Consider the following 24,932-nt stretch of genomic DNA (forward strand, 5'->3'; position numbering starts at 1 on the left):
AGCATAAAGGAGTTCTGTTCCTGCTTATAGCTTCCAAGCTGTGTACCAACAAACCCAGACCTGTGACACTTGGTAATTTAGTTGGAGAAACGTGCCAAATTCATCAAGACTTTTCCCCCCCAGTAATGCTCTGTCAAGTACTTACTAAAGATTGTCCTTTATTTTCAACTATTTGATGCAATTCTACACTTTCAGAAGTCGTTTCTTTGTGTGACCGTGCATCCACATCACAAGATATTGCTCAGACCCAAGCACAACAAACGCCAACCAAAACTGCCTGTTCTTCTTCCACAGAATTTGCTGAAGTAATAAAACCAGTCACATAAAACATGAAGAATTTTAATTTTTGTAACTGCGTTAAAGCAGAACACATAACACGTCTTTTCAAGGCAGAATTACCAAACCCAAATTCATCCCACATGGAGAACAGCAGCTGATAAATAGTGTGAGTTGAACTAAACAAAACAAGAAGCTGTAACTATTTATTATTAGGGACATACATACAACACAGCTGATTATTTAAATAAAAGGAATCAAATCACATACATAAAAATACTGGAAAATTACACTGGCCATGATTTGTTACAGAATTCTCATATTTCTGAGACTTTCATACGTGTAACACAAACTTTAGGATCTCTTTTGACCGTTGTACCTTTTGCTGAATAGAAACCCCGTGTTAGTGTGCAGAGTTTGCCTGAAGCTACTTCACACAAGCGAACACAACCTAGCCCCAGCCACAAGGCATCCCGGTGTTCCACAGAAAACGACTTGGGGAAAGAAAGGAAAAGCACGTCAAATTCACAAGTTAAGGTGTACCAACGCCCTGTAATATCAAAGTACATCCCAAAGAGATCTGTGAAGTATAATTTTAAGAATGTTACACAAGAGGTAGAAGAAAGATTTTTGCAGCGTTCTTTCAAACATCCACAGTTGTTTTACAGAAATACTTAAATAAGCCTAAACTGATTAATGATTAAAATCTTGTATCATCAACAATTGACTGACTTTTTAAGCTAAATTATACTTCCACATATTTCTGTTGGGCCTACGGAATGGATCAACTCACAAAATCCTCCTTCAGTAATATTCCACTAGCAGTGTAAAATTTGCTATTTTAAGTAAATGAGTTTGACCAACAAACATGTAAAAGATATACTTCAGACACCAAATAGTATATTAAAATATAGACACTATGAATCTTTGTATATCTGTCATAAAAAATAAAAGGAAACTTATTTTTCCCATATATATTGGAAATAGCCTAATTCTGTGAAAAAACTATGCTCATTAAGTTATTACTGTGCATAAACAAGTTTTAAATTGGTTGTATTTTATACAGTAAAAAAATGTAAAGCAATCTTTGTCTGGCAATGATTTTAAGTTGACTCTGATTTATTCTTTCTCTCTAACAAGCTTTTTTTTTTTTTTTTTTTTTTTTTACACACTATATGCAAATATTTTCCTTTTTAAAGCTCATTTGGCAAACAAGCAAAGAGGATTTTTAGCTCCAGTTCCTCAATTTTTTTAAAAGTTGCTCCTAACCTGATACATTTTCAATCTCTAACAGCACAGACTATGTACATTAAATGCATCTTTTTTTTTTTGCACCTTTGATTACAGTATTGCTAATGAAGAAAAATAAGGACCTTCCATTCTATATAACTGATAAAATCGATTGGCAAAGTTATTATTAAAAAAAAAAAAAAATTAGAAAGCAGTATCTACCAAAAAATGAGAGATGCCTGATTTTTATATAATGTTCTACAAAACCAAAAAAGTGCTGGTGACCGAGATGGATAAACTGCACAGGAAATAAATCAAGGTCTTAGTATGGTTAAGGCTATATTCCCATTGAAGCAGATCATGATACAACAAGGTGCAAAATTCTCAGAAACCCACAAATTCAATTCAGCCAAAGTTTCTACAGTAGGTACATTCCTCAGCTTTAAAAGAAAGCAAAATTATCCTGCTAATTCCAAGTTGTCAATGTAGTGAGAAACCTTATAAAAAAGGTTGGGAACACATTCTTCTGGAGTTTCTTGATAACAAATGTTCAAGGTGAACTACTAAGCTTGTATTTACAAAGAGCCCACCTAACTCGAGATATCATGCCAGTAAAGCAACAAAGTCAGATAAAGACAAAAATCTGTTAAAGCTGCTGGCTTCAATGGAAGCAGGACCACACTCACCTCTTCAGTAGCCTAATTGCAAATGCACCTATTTAAAAATAATAATGATAAAAAGATCTATTCGAAAGTCAATTGCTCTCATATATTCACTGATGTGCAGTATTCCCTGTTCTTGTTCAATATAACGTGCAATCTTGAAGAGCTACATAATGGGGAACTCAAGTTTTTCCACTTTAATGATGCTGTTAGGGGGAAAAAAAAAAAAAAAATCTATAAAAGGCTGTGGCCATAAAGTAGAGTTGTAAAACTAAATTTTAAATTAAGATCACATACACTGACAAAGCAATAAAGATACAAAGAACAAAAAACCCAAAACCCTACTGCTTTGGGTTGCTCCAACATGCAGCATTTTGACACCACAGCTCCCAGGCAGAGAACTGGGGGAGGCGGGGGGGGAGAAATCAGCTTTCAGAGCAGGTAACAATATAACTTTAAAAAAAAAAAAATACATATAGGCTTAAGGTCTGTTTGTTGCATAATCTTCACAGCATTTAAACAAAAAAATCCAACTTCCTGCAGAATTAGAGCTATGACCTAATATAAATTATGTATCTGAGAGTATCATACTTAGCAAAGCTGAATGCTGACACTTGAGGAAGAACAGATTTAAAAACCAAAGAAACCGTTCAACAGAAGTTTTATGCTAAGCACTCCTTGCCACTTAACCCTACTTCATTCTCTTCCCTCAGAGATAGCAGTTGAGAGGCCAGAGGTGGTGATCTTGATCCAGGAGGGAGAACCAAGCTGTTCCCAAGCCCTATTCTAGCCCCTCAAGCTGGCACACAGCTTGATTCCATACGACTAAGACACACAGGAGTGGAAGAGCGGGACAAGAACAAGCCAGCTCTGCCACAAGTCTCACCATTTGAACGCTGACAGCATCTATGAGCAGCAGATGGAGAAAAGGGAAACACAGTTTAAGCAAAGACAGACTCCTGGCCCCTCCGGCTCACACCCTTCTGACCACAGGAGCCACAAAGAGGGGTGATCCTGTCCACTGCAAGTGGGGTTTCCTGTGGCTTGGTGTTTCCTTCCTTCTTGTAGTTTCCCTTTCCTTCTTTGTTTCCCCAAACAGAATGGGAGAAAGCCTGGACAGCAGATGAAACATAATCCCAGGAAGCTGTGCTCATGGTCACTTCTGGAGAAGTGCATAGGACTAAAGCTAGGAAGCTTTCCACAAAATTTTGGAGTACCACCACACTTCTCGGAAAAAGCAGTAAAGGCTAAATGGCCAGCCAGAACCACAAGAAAGCCTCCCACTCGCATAATCTCCATCTTCTACTATTCATTTACTTCACCAAAGAGAAAAGGTACCAGGAATAATAACAAGAAACTTATTATGGAGACTAGAGCATCAGTTTCCAAGCTGTAAGGCAAATCATTTCCAAATTATACATATCCAAGTGCAGACAAAAATATTCGTAGCAGTAGTAAATACCAAGAGCAAAGAAGAATATTCAGTCTGGAAAGAAAAAAAAACAACAGCAGTATTTTGGGACCTAATAGTCTTACACACACTCCTGAAAAGGCCACAGCAAGACAAGCACCACGAACCTAGACAAACTCCCTGTATGCTGTTCTAATAAAAATAATGACAAACTAATACCAGTTTTTTAGTTTTAGTTTATATAGATACCATCAGATTAACTTCATTGCCAGAGGGACCCTGTGGACACAGAAGAAAAGCAGGGATGCCAAACCTATAACCAGAAAAAAAAGTTCTTCCTCAAATGCTGGCCTCTTTTCTGGGAATCAAGAAGGCTGAATCACCAGAAACCTCCAGTTATTTATACAGAATACAGAAATAATTTTAATTCTTAAATGTATGTTGTATTGGACTATCAATTTGGGATTTTAAAGTATTAAAGATTCACTACCAACTGTCAAAACATACACCCTAATAATAATATGGACTTGAGAAGGGACTTTTAAGTATGCAGTTTTCTTAAACTGGAGCAATCTAGTATCATTGCTACCATGACAAGCTACAATTCTGATACCTTCTTTGCCTCATTCAAAAATTTAAATTGCATAAATCAAAACAGAAAAAAAGAGAACTATTAAATCTCAACAAACCTGGGGAGGAGGGGTGGAAAGGGAATAAACTACTTTTTACCTGATTGCTCCAAAAATGGGAAAATAAAAAAAAAAATCAAACCAAACTCTAAACCAAAAACACCCCTCTGGCTTACGTGTGACCTAATACCTTAACTCTGCTTCCACTGAAGTCAGTAAAATGTGAATACAGTTAGTCCCTAAAACCAGAAGCATTATACTTATTCATACCAAAAATTCAGTGCAATACATACAGGATTTGTACATTGTTGCCAAATTAAACACTAAGCAGCTAAAAATATTTTATGACTGTAATAGAGCTGCTGCAACTCCAGGTGGCTGTTTTATAAAATACAGTGCTTTTTTTCCCCTGAAATATAAAAGGGCGTGTAATAAAGCAACAGAACTGAAGCATTCTGAAAGGACTTTTGCCTTTACAGGTCTAAAGCTGTCCATAATCAAATAATTTAAAGAAATGGGCACCAAATGATTTTGATATGAAGACCCAGAGTTTTTGTGAAGAAAACAGACAAGGCAAATGAAATACGAGCGCGTGCTGGTTGCATTTGTAGGGCATGACAAGGAAAATCTGATACTAACACGTTTGACCTGTGGCGACTCCCCACAGCTATGGTGCTTTACGCTTGTTAAAGAGCCCATAACTGGACAGTCTAACAGTATGCAAGGACAACATTAACAGCGTAGGCTAATTGTTAGCTATAGTCAAATGCAGCCACACTGTAACCCTTTTAAATGCATTTTTAAACTGCAGTTGAAAACGGAAATGAGCGTACAGCTATTTACCATTTTTGAAAAATGAGACTGTTAAAGGCACATTAACTATATTATGAACCGATTAAGACCACATTCCTTCACAATAATAATTAACACACGAGCAATACAATAAGGACCTACTACGCCCTATACATTCACCACTACAAAACAATCCTGCAGGACTACAATTGTTCTGTAAACCGAAAAGCTGATCAAGACTTTCAAATTCCAATTTCCTGTCAACACAGTAATCATAATTAAACAGCAAAATTATTCATTAAATGAAATACTGCAGACTCCACTTTTTAAACTGTGGAGTATAGTTAATTAGTTTCAGAAATGCAAATTTAACCTTCTTAAATTAGTTTGTGCAAATAAATTGCACATGCACACAGAGAAAACACTCACACTAAAGTAACTCTCTCCACTACCTGTTTTTTAGGCTAAGGCTGAAAATATTCTCTTAAATTGAATTCACTTTCTTTAGGGGGAAAGAAAAAAAAAAAAAATCTTGCTATACTAAGATTCTGATTTCCACCGACTTTTGTTTTAAACTTTATTCAGTGGATTACAATGAGGCTTGTGTAATTTTTTTTCTACAAAGGTATGTAGCTGCTGCCTCATTACAGTTAACGATGGTACTATTGAGACTACATCTGCTCTAGAAACATCCACAGATCCAAAACTACAGAACTGCATTTGGAACATTTTGCAAGTACATATATATATGGAAACAATTATATATTTATCCATAAAACGTCAAATTCAACATCGAACACTATGGAACACAAAAATCTTCATTTTTGCCTTTCAAACTTTGCTCATATCCCCAATTTAATTCACTTTTAAAATAAGAACTGCTCTCCAAAGCCATACTGGTACCAAAGAACCTTAGTTGGTTATTAGTACGTGTTACAAGATCGTGTAACAGTAAGACAGTTGTTAAAGCATTAAAATATTTATAAGTGCCCTAAGAACAAAACTTGAATTACTCATTCTTTTCTAATTCTCACCCTGAACACTCACACCGATACATAACACTGCTGATTGTCTAAGCCACAGAATGGAGACTAGTTAACAGCAATTAAATATATTAAATCTTCCATGCGAAAAATTAATCAGTTAAACAGCTTTGGTAACCTAGTATATAGTTAGCTTAGGTAAATATTTTGCAAACATCCCTTCCCCCACAAAAATCCCTATATATCATGTGTATATTTATATAATAATACATATATTTCCTGAGTAAATCGTTAAATCTGATTATTTGGAAGATTTGGCAAAATATCCAACTTTATATTACTAAAATAGAATTTTAAATAAACATTCAATAAACACCTTAAAATAAATATGGAATGTTTCTGAAAATTATAGTACCATGAACTTACATTAACAAGAAACAATAATTTTTTTAATTAAGTGCATACTATCTTATATAGTTACTGCTTTTTAACCCACTGAGGAATCAATAAATCTAATTTCTAATCCTGAGTGACAATTTTATATCACCTGCTAATGTGTACTTCAGTGCAGTACTTACTGCAAATCTACAAAATCCTTTTTTTTTTAAATGGAAAATTTTAAATGGACTATGCTATAGAAAAGCTCAGTTTACATTGGTTTAGCTAGAAACTGAATTGGCAGCACAACTGCTGAAGCATCTCACACAACCAACATTATATACTGATTATTCTTGTCAAACTGTTAGCGATAACCTGAATGACCTGACTCCCAGTCACAAAAAACAACACAGGAGTGTGGGTTGCTCTGTACAGAGTGATGGGATGCAAAGTACTTAGTGATCACTTTGGCACTTAAAAGAACTATATAATGGTGCAAAAAAACCCTGAACAACGATGAAATATCTTTCAAATGGATTTTTTTTTAAGTATGCTAAATTGTATCATTAACAGAAAAAGGAGAATTAAGTTCTACCACATCTGGTTTCTCAGGTCATGGCTTGACTCACAGCTGATCCACAGCTTTGGGTAAGCACACAAGGAAATGCTCAGCTATTGTTTAGTTCCTCTTAATAATAAAATTCTTATGCAATACCAGCAATATTAAAATTGCATTAACGCTATTACAAGATGTGTCTCTCAACACCAGAATCACAGTAATAGAATTGCAGCACTGATCAGTTATATTAAGCCTTTTGCTTTTTGATAACCTGTCAAAAACACCTTCCATGGTACTATGCGGGACACTTTGACCTTCCCTCCCAGTCCTCAGCCTTCAGCCTCCCTTTTGCTGTTGTTATTATTATTATTTGCTATTATTCCAGAATCCTCATAGGTTCCTCGGGTTTTTCTTTTTTGCTTCCTTTGTTTTCATGCTCCATGCTGCTTTTTTCTTGTGTGCTTGTGTTTGGAGGACAAAGCTCTTGCAATGCCCTTTCAACAACTTCTTGTTTTACCGGACCACTTGAAGAGGTTTTTGGCAAAGTCATCTGTAACGCACACCATAAAGCGGTACGAGCCTTGCGTGTGGAAGCAGCCAACTCTCTAATGGCAGCTGCCAGAGCCAGAACATCTGCAACAGAAAAACACATTACAGGTTAAACTAGTATACAAGCCTGGTAATATTAATAAATTTAAAAAATTCTGTACATGAGTTCAACCCATCACCAGTACGCAAAGCGTGCTCAAGAAACAGCTAACGTTGTACCCTGGTGCTGCCTTGGTTGAATTCCATCACTTAGCATTCTTCTCTCGCAAATGATAGCTATAACATCTCACACTAATAGCAACCATAACTGTGTCCAAAATTCAGTGGCATAACCATCAGGCCTGTGAGTAAGCCCATTTAATTAATGTTATCAGAGGGGACTATCTAAAATGACACTCAACAAGTACAATTAGTAAAACTACCTACTCAATTCCAGCCAGGTGAGCATGATGCAACCCTTTTTTCATCCTCTGTCCTCCTTGCAGCGGCACCGATACCCACCCAGCCTCACAGTGAGAAACGGCTCACTGCCGACCTTTGGCTATAGGATCACCAACAGTAGAACTCAAAGAAACACATATTTCACGGCGGAAAACAGACTACAGGCTTTTCTATATGTGATTTAGATTGTGCTTAGCGCAGTTCATCAGAAACACAACTACACTGCAGATGTTACCATTAACCATAAAGTTTTTATTTATTTTTAGAAAAATTGCAATTTTTCTAAGTACAATACAGGATGGTTCAACTAATGCTTCCATATACTTTTACTACAAAGCATTATCAAAAACACAGTTTGTGGGATTTTTTTTTTTTATGGTAAGATGATGACTACCTGCTTCCTGGCTTATACTTGGAGCTAATGCCACACTACACAATTTCAGGAGTAATTTTAGAAGTTGGTTTGCATATAGGACTATTCCTTTTAAGGATATGACATCACTAAGAAGGTGCTTGACACATAACTTGCGAAAGCAAAACATTTTGACTCTCTTTACAGTTTATCTTTCCTTTCTTACAAGGAAGAACTATCCCATACACATTGCTGGAAGCCAAAGGAACCACACACTGACAGCTTCACTGCAGGAAATAAGACAATATAGGACAGTGCTGAGTAAGGATCCGAAAAAGGATGGGGGTGAGGCAGGGGAAGTGCATTCCTCTTTGGAAATCGTTTTCTGAGACACAGGTATTTTCTGAAGAAAAATAATACGATCTTTACCTCCAAATTCTTATACGTATCAGCTGTACGATCATTATACTGAATAGCAAGTTATCACTTACACTATGCTATTAGAAGGGAATGCAATTTGTCCTAGTTTTGTATTACTTCTACAGAAGTACATACCACTGTTACAAATTATTCTGGCTTTACTTCAACAGAAATTGGGAATCACAAAATGTAATTTCTGGCGTTTTTGTGACTTAGATAAGGTAGACAGACACAATAGATTGACACGGCATCAACACATTTTTTTTACTGTATAAGCTGCATAGAAAAGACAGACTAGCAATACCACTAAAAAAAAGAAATTAAACTTGTTTAAAAACTTGTAAATTTTTTCTTTTAGGACAACTACTTATGGTTATATAATATCACTGAACAGTTTTTACAGTTCTCTTTTAGCCAAGAGGAGAATGTTTCAAGGTGTTTAAACTAGTAACAGAAAAACAGAAAAGAAAAAAGATCTCTTAAAATAATTAAAATTTTTTTTAAAAGTGACAGGTTTAGATTTACAAACTTTTTTTGTTGAAGTTACAGTAATTGCTGCATATTTCAAATTTGCATATTTTAAATGGCATATTTTCACAATTAAATCTTTGAAAAACTTTTAAAACTACAGAAATGGAAAGCAGTTACCTTTCTCATTATTATAACGTGGTGCTCCTTGTCTCTGTGGATTAGCAGCATTAATAATCTCATCCTTACGCCTCGCTTGTGTTACGTGAATGGCTTCCATATGGTGTTCCAATGTAGTGGATATGTTACCGTGTACAGGGGTACCACGAAGCCTTTCCATTTTTCCTATTAATGTGAGCACCTGCCAGATACATTGCAAACACCAAAATCGCTAAGTATTTATAGGTCTCCATTAAACAAACAAACATACAGCCAAAAAGAAACACAGGAATTACAGCTCACTAGACAATATTTCAAGAAAGCTTACCCTGGCTTGTTCTCGTAACTGGTCGACAATCAAACGATCAACTCGTGATGGGTTAGCAGGAAGTCGGGACACAGGAGTGTTATTTGAGCTAGATATGCGCTTTCCTGGAAAGTTTCTTGCAAGATCAGCCTCAGTCTGGAGGGGAAATAAACAGTCCTTGTAAATGTTTGAAATTAATACGATATTACAATCTGTATTTTCGGGGTGGTTTAGAATTTTCAAATACGTTAGAAGTGCGCTTCCTATCTTTACTTCTGACTGCCTTTACAGAAAAACGTTCCCAAATATCTGTCTAGGTGTACAACCAGATGCTGTAAAAATAAGAATACTTCTCTAATTCAGCTCTACCTCAGCGTACAATGCTCGGTGGCAACATTTAGAACCAAAGCTGTACAACTCTATTTTAACCAATCTTGGACACAGACCTAGGCAAAGAAATTCTTGTACAGTACCCCGGGAATTTAAACTGTATGCCTCTCACTGCATCTCTCAAATGTCACATATTATCATTATTAACAAAAGAAACAGGTGATCACACCAGCATAAGTTGTATCTGAAGTGCATCAGGATTAAGCCAGATTTCACATAAACTGGTATCAGCTCCGAAAAAGTCATCAGCACAGCTACCAAACTCCCCAATGAGAAAGGAACTGGCCAAATCACTATACAATGCAGGCAGTGACTAAACATCAGCAAACCTATTTTTGGATAGGAACTTCTTACACTTGGAGTAAAAAAAGACGCAAGTAGCAGCTGATTCTCTGTCTTGTTCCTTCTTCAGCGTGCAGTGGATTTAGGAAAGATTAGGTACCACACTGCAGTTCAAGCAAGGTTAAGTCCACGTTCATACTACGCACATTCGTACTGAAAATACGTGCTGAAGTCCTTTTCTTTTTGCTTTACTGACACATCCATATTATTTAGTCTCTGCCCTCACCTAACATGAATTACAAGAGCTCACTGACTCCACCTGCATTCACCTCAGAAGCCTGAAAGACATTCAGAAAAAAATGGATGGAGAAAGGGTCATGAATTCATGCAACGACACCAGGTATTTAAGAATTACAACTAATAAGCAATTCGCAGTACTAATCTATATGTACATTTAATATTGCAGGCAATTCCAAACAGACAATTCATCGAACTTTTTTTAAATGCGATCTCCCTGGAAAAGTGAGATTTATAAAGGAAACCGGTAAGCTCACTGCCACCGTGAACTCCAAAGTTCTGCAGTGAACAGGTTTCTGAGAGCTGAAAGGGCTGACTGATTAGACAAGATAGAATTAAATGCAAGTCCCGCTGGGGGGAGTTTCTGACTACACTCTTAAGGAATTCACGTAGGGCAAGAATATCAAAAAGGTGAGAATGTCAAAAGAAAGTCCCTTCCTACGTACATATGTACAGATGAGTTATACATACACTGGCAAGCTAAACAACACTGAAGCAGAGGCCTTGGCACTGTCCTGGGATTTTACAGTCTCACAGCCTGAAGTAACAGCTTCAGAGAGAGAGTTTTAACCCCTGCCAACCAGCGTTCTCCCAAATTGTACCTACAAACAGGGATTAACGCGGTCCAGGCACATCCCGTCAGGCAGTCGGGATGCAGTCATCCACTTTTGAGGAATAAGTAGTTTGGTTTTGGAATGTGAGCCACACTGTGGCAACTGGCTTGTGGGACTGAGAACAGTTTATACTCATAAATAAAGCTATCTGCAGGTGTAGTCTGTAACTACAAAAATCAAGGATTGAGAAAGCCTCAGTAGGATAAAATTGGATCACTTAGAATGGACCAGATCGAGTTCAACGATTAAATCCCTTTGATTATTAACAACATCATGAAATGAGGATAAACAATTCTTTTTTAATAATGAAAACACAAAAACATATATTATGAGATAAAAACTATGATTCAGTCTTCGCAAATTACTTAATTAACCCAAATCCTGCATGAGCAGGTTTGGAACAGCCTTCTTTGCCACAACAGAAAGCAGAAGAGCTTCTGAAAACATTGTTGTCTCAGACACACTGGAGCAAGAATCATCATCACCCTTTCTCACTTGTAGAGAATTCCCAGAAGACTGGACAGGCAGAAAGGAGTCTTGTTTAAAGACTCAGTAGCATGATCAGTAAAGATCAGTAGTGTGATCCCCTCCCAGACAACAACTCTTAGCAAGAGAGTCTGAGCCCGAAAGTGACTGTAACAAGAAGAGTATAAATTGAACCTTCCTTTTGGAGAAGTCACATCCACTCAAAACACTATACGTTTTCTCTACAGCCATGTAAAGGGTGCCAAGGCTTCTTCTCTTGCTTTTCTTTTTATGAAACCAAAGATTCAGTAAAACAAGAAACAAAACGAATAAGGGAAAGACACCACTATATCACTGACAGTAAAAAAAAAAACAAACAACACACCACACCAAAACCAAAGAAAAAAAACAACACAAAAGTTTCTGTCCTTAAGTAACTGTGCAGGGAAAAGGTGAGCCTGGGTTTACAATACTTGAGTTAAAGATCTAGTTGGAGAGAAGGAGTATGGGACAAGAAAAGAAGAGAGATCCATCTAACCAAACTGTGCTATATGAACATTTAGAGCATTAAGGTGCATAAAATGCCAGTACTTTAAAAACCACCTATGGTAGGGAAGGCCCTGCTATATCATCATACATGGCTGGTGGCTCTAGAGTCGTAACAAAGGCCTACTGAATTAATAACAACTAGCTAACGATCTTTTATTGACCATATAAATGAAAAACATCCAAGCTAATGATAATTCAGTGCTTTGGCCAGCGACATTGTTATCACATTTGTTGTAGCAAATATTGTAGGTTAATAGAGAGAAATGTGTTAGCAGCCCTGCCTAAGCGGAAAGAGACTTAGAAACTGAAGCTCAAAGCCACACATGACTTAAAACCAGTCATGCCAAACAATACAAGCATTATATTCAAAGCAGACGTTGTAGATGTTGTGCTAGGTATTTAAAACTAACAACATTTCAACAGAATTCTCGCCTCCTCAAAAGGAGTGACAGCCCAGAGTATCTACTCTCTATAAATTGTTCCATGCGATCACCAGCTTTGATAGGAAGCTACTGTCAGTTGTGTTTTACCTTCTTTCTCTCTTTCTCCAAAGCTCTCCACTGCTCATAACACTCCTCCAGTCGGATATGAAGCTCATTAGCAGGTCCACTGCGATTTCTTGGAGGTCTGTACTTGTTAAATGGTGTTGGAAAGGCAAAATATGGTGCAGCTATTTCCCCACAAAACAGGTCGTTGATGAAGGGATTCAAGTGGTTAAAGTCGTCATAATGAAAAAGATCAACAAGTTCTGAGAATGGAAATGGTGATGGAGGAAAACTGAAATTATTTGTTGATGAAAACAGATGGTGATTAAATGGAGGAAAGCTGGGATTTTGCTTAAAATCAGACATTAATGGTAAAGAAGGAAGAAAAGAAGGATTAATGAAATCTGACATGCTACCACCATTCTGTTCGTGCTTTTTTCGGAACATACTGAACTGCTGACGGTTTGGGGTTGTATACCCAAAATGAGGAATCCAATTCCTTCTGCCTCTTCTATCATCTTTATTACTATTTTCTTGGGTCTGCTTTTTTGGAAATCTGTGGTATTTTTCAGGGTCTTCACTTACAGCATTCTGCTGTGTTAACCAGTCAGATGAAAAATTAATGGGGAATTTACGGTATTGCCCTTCCTTATTAGTCAATGAATCATGCTGTGATCGTCCAATGGGTTTCATTTGCTTCTGATTTTCTGAGATGAAATTAGAAACTCCCAAATTATTAGAAACACCGTTTGACATTTGTAACCTTCCATCTTTCCTGGAAGGGAGGACAGGTGACGTCTGCGAGTAGTAAGAGGACTGTGTTATAGCCTGATGGGTGGGAGAACCACCGGACATGGTTGAAACCCCTGAAGACGACTGCGGACTTGTTACCACTTGCTTTCCATACGTGATATCCAGTGCAGCTGTCGGACTTGCAATTTTCCCATCCAGCCAGGTATGTCCATGGTATGATGAATAACTCCCATTGTGCATAACATTTTTTACAGATAAATCATATTCAGAAACTTTATGAGAGCATTCTTTAGGACTAATATGGATCTTACATTCATTATTATTAAAAGCATCCCCCAAAGTAAAATTATGGTGACCATTTTGCACATGGGTTTCCTGTGGTTTTCTGTTTGTCCCTCCAGAAAAATTATTTTCTTTAGGGGGTTGATTGAAAAAATATAGTGATGGATGAACAGATGACTGCATTTGATGAGCAGCTGTGAAGTTTTCATATCTCTTAGAAAACAAGTGGTTGTCCTGCGATACTTTATCCCAAGAGTCATCAACAGGCTGATTGGAAAGATCAGGGGAATACTTGGTTGGTTCTTGAGCATCATTTTTCATAACTTTGCCTCTTGCTCTTTCAGTTTTCCAATACTCTTTCTGAATGCTAGTGCCTTCTTTCATTCTGTTCTGAGAAGAAAAAGTGCTAAAATTGGAACCAATTTTTTCGTAGTCTCCATTTAACCTCATGTGGTCATAACTGCACAAATGCTGATTATAGTCTACATTTTGAAATGAAAACCCTTCTTGGTGAATTGTATTATTATTTTGCAAAGAGGAATTTTCAGGGTAACTGTTCTTCAGAATATTATCAGGCTGAGCGCAAGGGCCAGATGGAGAAAGCCAAGACTCTATGAAATGAAGATCTTCCAAACCTCTGTGTAACATCTCCATATCATGAGACTTTTGCAAGTGTTCCTGGTAGTAGTTCTGTGGGCCCACCAGGTTTGAAAAATCCTTACTTTCAGAGTGCTTAGATGACAGCCCTGAGAATTCACCATTGCTTCCAAGATCAGGTGCCCACATAGGTGGAAACAATCTTGAAAGAGAATTCCTGTAACAAAGTTAAACAAACCTCTTTTAATGTAAGAAATGTTTTAAATCATTACAACAGTTCACATCTCACAGTTATACCCCGCCCTACACACAGACATTGCCTCTGTTACATTCTTAGCTAAACATACACAGCCCTCCTCCAAAATATAAGGGGAGGTAAAAAATATTCCCGCTGCAATTGAGTAAAGGCTATGTGAAATCTGACTACCAATGCTGATCTCTAATGTTTTTAATATGTATATTCGGAACTGCAGAGTTTATTTGGATTTATTAAATACTTTAGATTCGACTGTATCCAGTCAACTCCCTGCTGGTTAAAATGAGACTATTTTTTTCCCCAAATGCTGTAGGCTGATGGAAGACTTAGGAAAATTTGCATTTCTAACAGTTTGTTGCCTTTTTTTTACTGGCAATTGAAGTAAAGAAAAACACTTCTACATTACAAGGGGATTTATAACACCTTCATTATTCAACTCTGAAATAATTCAAAACGTGTATCATATCTGTGTGACAGAAGGACGTAAAAAACCATATGCAACATACAAGAACTTTCAGAACAAACTTACCAATCTGTAACTGGTTCTGGCTTGCTTGGCTCCTCTAAAATGCTTGACACTAGCCCAAACATATCAGGGCCATTGCCAGAATAAGAAAGATTTATTGGTGCCCTGAAAAAAAAAAAAGTCTAAATAAGTAAGTCTTTTTCTCCTAAACAAATCAGGCAAAAGGAAAAGTAAAGCATTAAACCCTTAAAAAGAATTTATTTTAGCAGGATCTGTTAAATGTTCTGAATTTAATGTATTCTCAGCACCCATATACAGAAATCTCTTCCTGCATTCGTGAATTCTATAGCCTAAATGAAGCAGGACAATTTTCCTAACTTCAAGAGATTTTCCTCTCTTTTTAATCAACAAAACTATTTTATAGACATTTCTTCAAATCTTGACTGTCTCCTTTAGAAGGTAAATATGATAAATTTTCTCAAAATTTTGAGGATTCTGATTTGTCTACTTCCGTAATTCAAGAACTATTATTTTAATCTCAAAAAAAAATTAAGTTACACTTAAATTGAACCACTTTTTAAATCCCCTTTCAGAAAGGAGTTGGTCAAAACATTACTAAATATTCCTGATAAATACCAAAGGTGTTCAACCATCTCTATTCTTACACAAGCCCACCTTTTAGCTTTTACTTCAGGTGCAAAATGAGATCTTTGCAGAGCTATCTGTAATGACACCAAACTCTTACTCAGAAGTTAATTAAAACATAAGTATTAAGAGCTCCTTCCCTCTAACATGCATTGTTTTGCTTCAATAAATTTCACTCATCATCCTGTTCTCACTCAGCTGATTCGCTTCAGTGTCCCTAAGATCTCTCAGTCTTCCCTGGTGTCAGCTTACCCAAACAACTACATCGGCTGCTGATGCTGCCACGTAACTACTCATGCTGATTTTGCAGATTAACAAAGACTGTAAAACGTGAGACTGTCACCTTGGTAATCTCTTGCCACAGTGAAAATTAGCCACTTATGCCTTACTAGCTTTTATGACCTCACCACATTTTGACTTCTAACTACCCCTATTATTTACTTCATGACTATTCAGTTTCCTCTGTGAGGAATCTGGTCTATGCGGTTTTGTTTAGGATATACGTAAGTGCAAAAATTCTTGAAAATTTTTTATGAATGTAGGACTGTAACTGATACTTGATAACCAGACCTCTTCTGTGTCTTTGTCAGATGGCAAATTTTTTTTTTTTTTTTAAAGGAGGCCTATTTACTTCCAATTTCTGCAACCAACTGGAGATGATAGATGAAAGCTTGCATTTACACAATGATCTCCAGCAAGGGAGAGATCAGAGTCAATTTACAATGTGGCATGGAAATTAAAAACAAAATTACTGGCCATTTCAGAACTGCAGACAGGGCAGCAGGAAGCTGGGTAGATTACAAAAGAAAAAAAAAATCCTAGGAAAAAACAAGCACAGGACAGCAGCGAGTCTAATATTGCCCAAACAAATTTTACAGAGTAGATGGAAGTGAGATCAAATGTTTAGCTGTTCCTTCTGGTACGTACACCAGAAACACTCAATGCAATTCAAGGCAGGAGAACCTGAATCCTTGACAAATTCTATTCCTTAATGCAGTCACTTGTTCAAACAAGGGACTAGAACCCCTCGCCCCTTGTGTCTCAAGCCAGTACTGTTCACTGCCAGCAATCTGAAAATCCTTGGTAATGTAACGTGTCAGGAAGCATCCTATATCATAAAACCCTGATCCACCCTGAAAGGAAGATCTTTCCCATGAAACACACTGACACATGTGGAGAAGAAGTCAACTATGTTCTTGTCTATTGGTGTCCAAATAAAGTATCTGCTATCAACAACAGGACAACCAAAGTTAAAGTCCCAGCATAACAGGCATTCAGTTTTCTCAAGTCCAAGGTAGGCAGCTGTTATCCTTTCTGGTTTGGTGCCAGAAAACACTTGCTGCAGCATCAAGGAATCAAATCTTTAGCTCCTAGTGCCATAAGACAACCTACTGCCTACCAAGGCAGAGCAACATGAAAAGAATCCATGAAAATAAACAGCACACAGAAAAGGCAAAACCACACCAAACTGCATGGAACTATACCAAATGGAATAGGAACATGCAGCCTGACACGAAGTTCATGGCGGTGAGCAAGCCTGCCCCTGCAGACAGAGAAAGAAGAAGAAATAGGAGAAAAGAACCAAGACCTACAGCTCCTCAGCAAAAGTTCCGAGTTACTGGTGGGAGGAGGAGGGTTGCAGAAGATGAAAGAGCAAGAGGCAGATGGAAATGGTGCCTTTGCCACATCTGTGTGCTCTTCCGGCTGTTGTGATTAACTCTAGAACTGAAGCTGGGGACGTGTCCATAGCCTTTGCGGACAGAAATCAGATGCCTTCCTTCGGAGAGATACTGCATTTGAGAATATGCCTGAATTCTTTAAAGGTGCCAATAACTTCATCCAACCTAGTGCTGAACACGGATGGGTTTTCAAATGGACATTCCTAAAGAGAAGTCTGTGGCACCAGAATACAGTCTAACAAAAGGCCTATGTATAGGTTTGAGACACTGGGGCTCCTAGAATTTATTGTGGAATAATTTCAGTGGCCAGAAAACTGAGAATTAAAAGGACAAAAGCATGAGCAAAGTTACACTGCAAAGAAATCTCCAATGATGGATTAGCTGCTCTCACCAAGCAGCTCAGAGGAACTAAAATGACACAGGTATACTGCATCTAATACAGTTAGGCACCAAGTATCCTACAATATTACAAGAAAAAAAAAAATTTTTTTTTAATCTTAAGGACTAGTGCATATCTGCAGTCTCAGAATGGGTGTACACATGGATTATCATTAACAGACAAGTACCATTTAGTTGTTTAATTCTTTGAATCACTTTTTTTTTAAAAAAAAAAAAAAGCTACCTTGCATTTGCTACCTTGCAATAACCTAAAGGCTGCTTTTAAGAAGAGACTGTATATTTTAATTACTGGATTGTCACTCAGAAGTTAAACTTAGCATTTACAGCTAATTCTAAAGCTATATGATCTTTTATTAAAAAAAAATATTAAAAATAAACATCTCTCTGACACTTCCCAGGGAAGACTAGCAAAAAAAAAAAAGATAATGGTATTGTTTTGCTTCTTTGCAATGCATGTATCTTCCTTAACTGTTACCTTTCAGCATCTTGTGAACCAGTGAACGACCATTTCTCCCCACCTCAACCTTCCTCTTTCTTATCAGGCAAGTGATAAAAAAATGCAATGAGATTGATATTAGAAATGCTAACAGCATCATCATTGGTGTCAAAAGCTGCTGTGCCAGTCTTTACCAACCAATCCCCCAAAAAAGGCAATATTATGTTGCCAGCACTGAGCATTAAGATGGAAAGAAGAGAGTGGGAAGCCTAATATGAAATCATTGTTTACGCATTTCTAAGGCTGGAATAGAAACATTACAATTCAACTGCTGTACACAAGCTATAAAATTACTAATATGAAGGACAGAACCAATTATTTCAGTGGGTATCCCCTAGTTCCTAGACCGTGAAATAATCATTCCCTGTTCCTCGCAATCCGCGTATCATTCATGATTTTATAGAAATCATTCCTCTACAGAGCTCACTTATCAAAACCGAGGAGTAGTTTTATTTACTCTCCACTGACATGGAAGCTTTCAAAGCCCTGTCCAGCCTCGTTGTCCTTCTCTGTACCTTTAATAATTTTACTGCATCATTAAGACTGGATGATCAGAAGTGCCTGCAATAGTCAAGACTTGGGCAGAGTGGATTTCTCCAGGGGAATAAAAACGCTTCATGATTCAAGTAACAAAGACCCTTTGCATTCACTCAGCATCCAAAACTGCAAAATTATTTTTTTATATAAAATCGAACTTGAGTGCATTATATCAAGGGCACAATAAGACAGTAAGCTGGCTTATTTTCAAGAGTAGCTGTATGCATATTTATGCTTTCAGCAGCAGCGGTACCACTTACACTCGACCTGTGTCTAATACTCTCTGGATTGTTCATGTTCCAGGAAATACTCTACATTATCAAGCAGGATCATTATGAGCTACAGTACTGAGGGATGGGAGGCACGGAAGGAGAGCGGTTTTTTTCCTTAAGGAGTTTTCAATTACATATGGCAGTTTTCCATTTCATTCCCTAAATGTAGTATTCTTTCCAAATTTTAAAATATTTTTACATGTAAACACACACATCTACACACACACAGACCCCCTATCTTTTGTCACAACCTCTGTAATAACTATTATACAGCAAAGAAAATTTATTGAGTTTCTAGTTATCCCATAAACTCTTCCTAAAAAGATCTGGAATCCCATTTGTTCAGCTCCATAACACTTTCAGCGTTCCAGAACACCACCATAAGATTATACCAAGAATGCTCATACCGTTTCTTTGTGCAGTCTTGAAAAGAAGTTTTTGAGCTAATATCCTCTCCACATGCTGACCAGTCACTATACAGGCGGGAAGATTCTAGCGGAGGCGGCGTACTAGTAATTGCTCCTAACAATGGGGAAAATAATTGAGTGTCCATTTTTTGTTTCTTGCTATTTACCTAAGTTGAAAAGAGAAGGAAACATTTTTAACATTAGATGTTTACATAAATGAGCAGTAAAGGCAACAAAGCAAACCCTTCCTTTTATATCTTGAGCTAAATAATTTTTCAGGAAAATGAAACGTCGCTATGACAGTCTAAGGATACAGTCTAAAACTTGTTCCCTCCCCTGCCTTAGAGTAGTCCAAATCTGACAAATGTACGCATCTTCTAAAAATAAGTAAGTAAATAATAAAAATTACTTACTCTACAATAATAGGAATTCTCTACAGATTTCACATTGTAGGTGTTTGCGTGTCACGTTCACAAGCTCAGAATCTTCTAGCCTATATGACTGGAAATGCACATGTCACAGGCATACACATCCCTTCCGAGAAAACAGAGGGAAGAGCAATTATCCCTGCTATATCCCTGAAAACACAAAATATTCCAGCAAAGACCCCACGGTAGGCAAGGAAGGACATTTGTAAACTTCATAGAGCAAAAGGTGGGTAAGAAAGAAAACAATCTGTCTTTAAGTACTGGTCCAGAAAAGACTATTATAGATAAATGAGTGAATTACCATTCAAAGAATAAACAATAGGAGATCTAAGTAAGTAACATGGGGAACTGTACCTAACAAGGTATCTCAGCTAGGAATTGCCACAACAGAAACTGTGATTGACAAAGGTTTAAGCAGAATATCAGAAACCTACTTTGGGTTGGAAGGGACCTCTGGGGTCATCTAGCCTAATTCCCTGCTCAGAGCAGACCCAGTTAGATCAGGCTACTCATAACCTTGCCCAGTTGAGCTTTGAGATCCCACCACTTCCTCTCTGGGCAAATTTTTCTAATATCTAACTGCTGTCCTCGTTTTTTTTTTTTAAAAAAAAAAAAAAAAGTATCGAAAACAGTCTGGACCACCTTCTCTATAACCTGCTGTAAGGCAGCTGCACACACCCGTAAGATCTTCCCTTTCTCTTCTCCAGGCTGATCAGACCCAGCACTCTCAGCTTCTCCTCGGACATCTCATTCTCCAGCCCACAACCATTTTGGAAGCCTCTGTAGGACTCAATCCAGTATTTGTACTGGGGAGTCCCGAACTGGGCACAGTATCCAGTTGTGGTCTCACAAGGGCAGAACAGAGGGGATCATAGCAGCGCTCACCCCTCTGGCTATGCTCTTGCTGAGACAGCCCGGCATAGGGGTGGCCTTCTCTGCTGCGAGCCCACACTGCTGATCAACGTCCAACTTGACCACCAGGACTCTCGATCTCTGTTGATTAACTTTTGCAAGTTTTGACTCTAGGAGTAAAAACTCAAGCTTTCTTGAAAAAAAACCCTGTTATGATAGAGAACTGAACTAGCTGCCCTTTAATTCTCATAAGTAAAGACATCCACTCAAGATGGAGTACTTGTGGTTCCGAAAATAACATTTGGGAGACTCAAAACAAAAAAAAAAAACCCAACAAACCCCCAAACCAACAAAAAAACCCCAAAAACCCCAACAACAACAAAAGGCGGCAAACCTCTCAAAACCCCAGATGTATCAGTAGCATCCAGCCCTGTGCTTTACACCTTCCTGACGAGGCCAGTAACTCACAAAATCATCCTAAGTAGAACATTTAGCAGCATCTGTTCCCACCCAATTCTAGAAGCATTTCTTAGTGAACTGAGGTTCTTAGAAGCACAAAGAAAAACACACTACATCAGTTTAAAAGAATCTATCGAGGGGGTTTCCTATTTCAAGACGTATTTCTTTGAAGATGCTGCCTTTCAGTTTCTTTGAGTAATTCAACCCATCTTCCTGAAACAATTTCTGAATTTGTTTTGTGTTCTTGGCAAAAAAATGGTCAGTAGGCCAACTCAAAAAATAAACTTTTTTGGGGAGAGAGAGAGCAAAAAATAAGGAATTGCTTCCTTACAAATATTAATATATTTCACCTTCAGCCCCCAAAGAGCGCATTAAGTTGCCACCACACTGCCTATTAATACATGGACAGCAACGCCCGGGAGAATGGAAACAAACTGCAGATTAAGTGAGTGGAAGTTCCAATATATTTACACATAACTAAGATCACTTCTGAGGCCATGAGACAACCTGGAGGTTGTTTGACAATCACCAGCTTCACTTGGAAGTGTTCGTCATACAGGTTTTTAACAAAAGCAACAAGTTAAAAAAAGGTGATGTTGTGCATGTCACTCCTCTAGCAAACCCCTCCTGCTAAGCAGGTTTGTCCGTCTTTCCAAGTCTGTCATTACAGACAGGGACACAGAAGGGCGCAGTGCTAGGAAGTTAATGAACAGGAATTTGCAGAGCTGCTGCTGACGGATGTCCTGTGTGTACAGCCTGGCAGCAGGAAGAGTTCTGAACGTACTGCAGAAAAAAGTATAGTTAGTTTAATCTAAGACCCTAACATTTAGAAGCTATGCTGAACTCTGGATACCTGGCTGCTGAGGATGGACAGCAACTTCTGTCACATTGTTCATTGTAAATACAGCTGGAATAGATTAAAAAAAAAAAAAATCAGATACTAATTTTTAGCCAGCTAAAAAAATACAGCTCTTTCATCAGGATGATCAAACTAGCCTTGGATCAAACAAATGAAACCATTTGCTAAAACCTTTTTGAATAACTGCAGAAAGATCTCAACTATTATTAAATTCCTGAAAAGGCTGAAAAACACAACATGAAAGGAACAAATGGTGCTACAGTGATGACTGAGTCCTCATACTTAAAAACATTTAAACTGATCTACTAAGCTCTCATTTTATTGCTTCTGAGACAAAAATTGCATTGTCAGTAGGAACCATATTGCCAACTCTGTGAGACTGGTGCTTACTATTGGAGAAATACCTCTGAAGCCCTGAACGAGCCAACAGAAACCAGGGGTTTGAGGGAAATTTACACTGCCTGAATACAGCCTTATGCATTCAGTCTGCCTAGAGCCCCTTTATAAGTTTTTTTTAAAGCTAGAGCTTTTAAAAAGTTATTTATATCTAAATAAACTAAAAGAACAAAACTTCAATGTTGATCATTTCACTCTCTCATGCCTCATCCTTTTAAAAAGAGAAAATGCCAAGTTAATTTAATTTTTTTCTCTCCCCTCTTTTCTCAGAAGTAGAACAGTAATATCTTGCTTACTACAAATCTTTGTCCGGAATTTGCTTTCGTGAAAGCTGTCACAGACTGGGAAAATGTCCCTTCCTGGGTCTTGTTTGAAAAGGTAGTAAAGAAATATTACCTGGCCAAGTGTGCTCCTACCATGAGCAAGACAGAACAACCCTTTAACAACTGTAAGGCATAGTGAATTTTTGAATTAAAAAAAGTTTACACCGAGGGCTTATCAGTTGCAATAAACTTGTCTTACGCGTGCAAACAAATCCTTATTAAATAACAGAAATAGAGGTAGTATCCCCCTGCAGAAAAGGAGGAGGGTGGTATCCAAACTGTCTGCTACAAATGACTCCTCAACCATACACAAGCATCATTTACGAAAGCAGTAGCTGACCAAGGCCAAAATTTTAGCAACAAATTAGCAGTATCAGCAAGCACATGCCAATGCCTGGGCCCTCCTCTTATTTAGTCTACCAGGAAGCAACACACAGAGATAAATTATGCTTCTTGGCTAGAGTATAAAATACTTTTGCATAGATTAAAAATAGGATCTGTAACTAATGGATTTATCTTTTATTTTCAGAGCCATTAGTCACTGTTAATGTGAGTTGTGCAGGACAATGTGACTAAAGATCAGCAGAGGAGGTACTTCACGTACCCTAGATACAGTCTCATCACTCAGCACTTCCAAAACACTGGAGACTGTCATTCAACCTAGTTAAACAAAATCTCAAAATAACTAAGACACTCTCATCTGTGCTTTACATATGAACTACTAACAAGTTACAGTAAAAAAGAAAAAGGGATAAAACAGTGTGTTGTCTCCTACAGTTTTAGTTTCAAAATTCTTCACTGAATTTCAGATACAGTGATAACCTCCATAACTGGCTTTGCAAAGAAAGGACTGCCTGCAGAGGCACAGATGTGTTTCGCTCAGAATTCCAACCTTAAAAATCAATGAATGAAATGCTGTCAAAAAAAAAAAAAATCAAATGACAACTCCTACAGACTTCAGTAGGGATTTTAATTCATTCTTTCCACCCTGTAAATCATGGGAAAGCTGCTGCTCTCACTAAATTACCCCTCCAAACAACAACAAAAAACTTACCACATCCAAAACCTACATACATTATCTCTATGGGTATTTTTTTTTCTTTCAAAGCATAACAAGACACAGCTTCTGTTCTTTCCTGTAAAATGGAAACGTGCATGTACTAAACTCTCTCCCTGCACACGAAATCAAACACACTTTTTTCTAAGACATCTAACACTGTTATTAAGTCATATCTTGTCTTCAAATGCACGCAGAGGGCTTTTAACTTCTATATGAAGCTCATCACAACTGAGGAGTAAGCAAACTGAAGCATCTACCAAAAACATTCACCATTTCCAAAAGCCTCATGCAGTTCTTCGTATTTAGAAGCTTTTTCAAAGTTTCTTTTATTTGAGGAGAAATTTTTATTTGAGGAGAAATAAATGAGAACTTCATCAGGATAACGGTAACATTTCAACTATAAATATATATGAAACTAAATAGTGTCAAAGCTATTAGGCACTGATACTGTTATGCTACCTGTGACAGAAGTCCTGTGCTCCACTACGCACCGACTCATGTTTGGCTTTGTGCTTCTGCTTCATCCAGGCTGCTTGCTAAAGATGTTCTGTTACTAATGCACGGTTTCACTGCTCCAGCAGCGAGGGCAAAGACCTCGAGGAAGGCTGTTAGTCCCTCACTCCTCTTCCTGCTATCCTCCCATTCACCAAGTGCCAAGCTAGCACAGCTGCCAGGCATGTAGAGGCAGATGAAATCTATAGATCTTGGTAAAGGACTTGATAATCAGTAAATTGTATTGGGAACAGAGGATCCTGCATGGCAGAGACCTCCGAACAGCTGGGGCTGGAAAGCACCTTTGGAGTCAAGGCCCCTGCCCAGAGGGCCAAGGACGAACAGGACAGAAGACGTGCAGAAGTGCCAGCGTGACCCCCACTCTACCTTCGGACACAGGTACGAGACAAATTTTCCACAGAGAGAGGTTTCTGCCTCACCACCACCTTGAGATGGGCAGCTAGGAGACAGAGATCTATGATCTTCTGAAAAACCTCTGTTCGAAGATTTAACAGCACTGAATACAGCAGAAGACTCAAATGCTATTTCTCATTACTGGAAATGTTTTGTTTTGTG

At 37.8% G+C, this 24,932-nt stretch overlaps 1 protein-coding gene across 2 annotated transcripts in view; it reads right to left on the reverse strand.

The window, feature by feature from the left end:
- Window positions 1–323: 323 nt before the first annotated feature.
- The window catches only part of LOC142079681 (uncharacterized), a 36,081-nt gene continuing 11,472 nt past the window's right edge, over window positions 324–24,932 (reverse strand). Inside the window, exons 1-7 of one of the 2 annotated variants that reach the window (XM_075144339.1) lie at window positions 19,901–19,984; window positions 19,488–19,654; window positions 15,116–15,217; window positions 12,744–14,547; window positions 9,638–9,772; window positions 9,331–9,511; window positions 324–7,553 (exon numbers count right to left, since the gene is read on the reverse strand). In XM_075144339.1, coding sequence (XP_075000440.1) covers window positions 7,297–7,553; window positions 9,331–9,511; window positions 9,638–9,772; window positions 12,744–14,547; window positions 15,116–15,217; window positions 19,488–19,633 — 2,625 coding nt within the window. In that variant the 5' untranslated portion in view covers window positions 19,634–19,654; window positions 19,901–19,984 and the 3' untranslated portion in view covers window positions 324–7,296. Of the gene's footprint in view, window positions 7,554–9,330; window positions 9,512–9,637; window positions 9,773–12,743; window positions 14,548–15,115; window positions 15,218–19,487; window positions 19,655–19,900; window positions 19,985–24,932 lie in introns of those variants that run through there. The other variant, XM_075144338.1, reaches the window with a different exon arrangement.

This window comes from Calonectris borealis, chromosome 2 (genome assembly GCF_964195595.1).
Source record: "Calonectris borealis chromosome 2, bCalBor7.hap1.2, whole genome shotgun sequence".
NCBI classification, from domain to species: domain Eukaryota; kingdom Metazoa; phylum Chordata; class Aves; order Procellariiformes; family Procellariidae; genus Calonectris; species Calonectris borealis.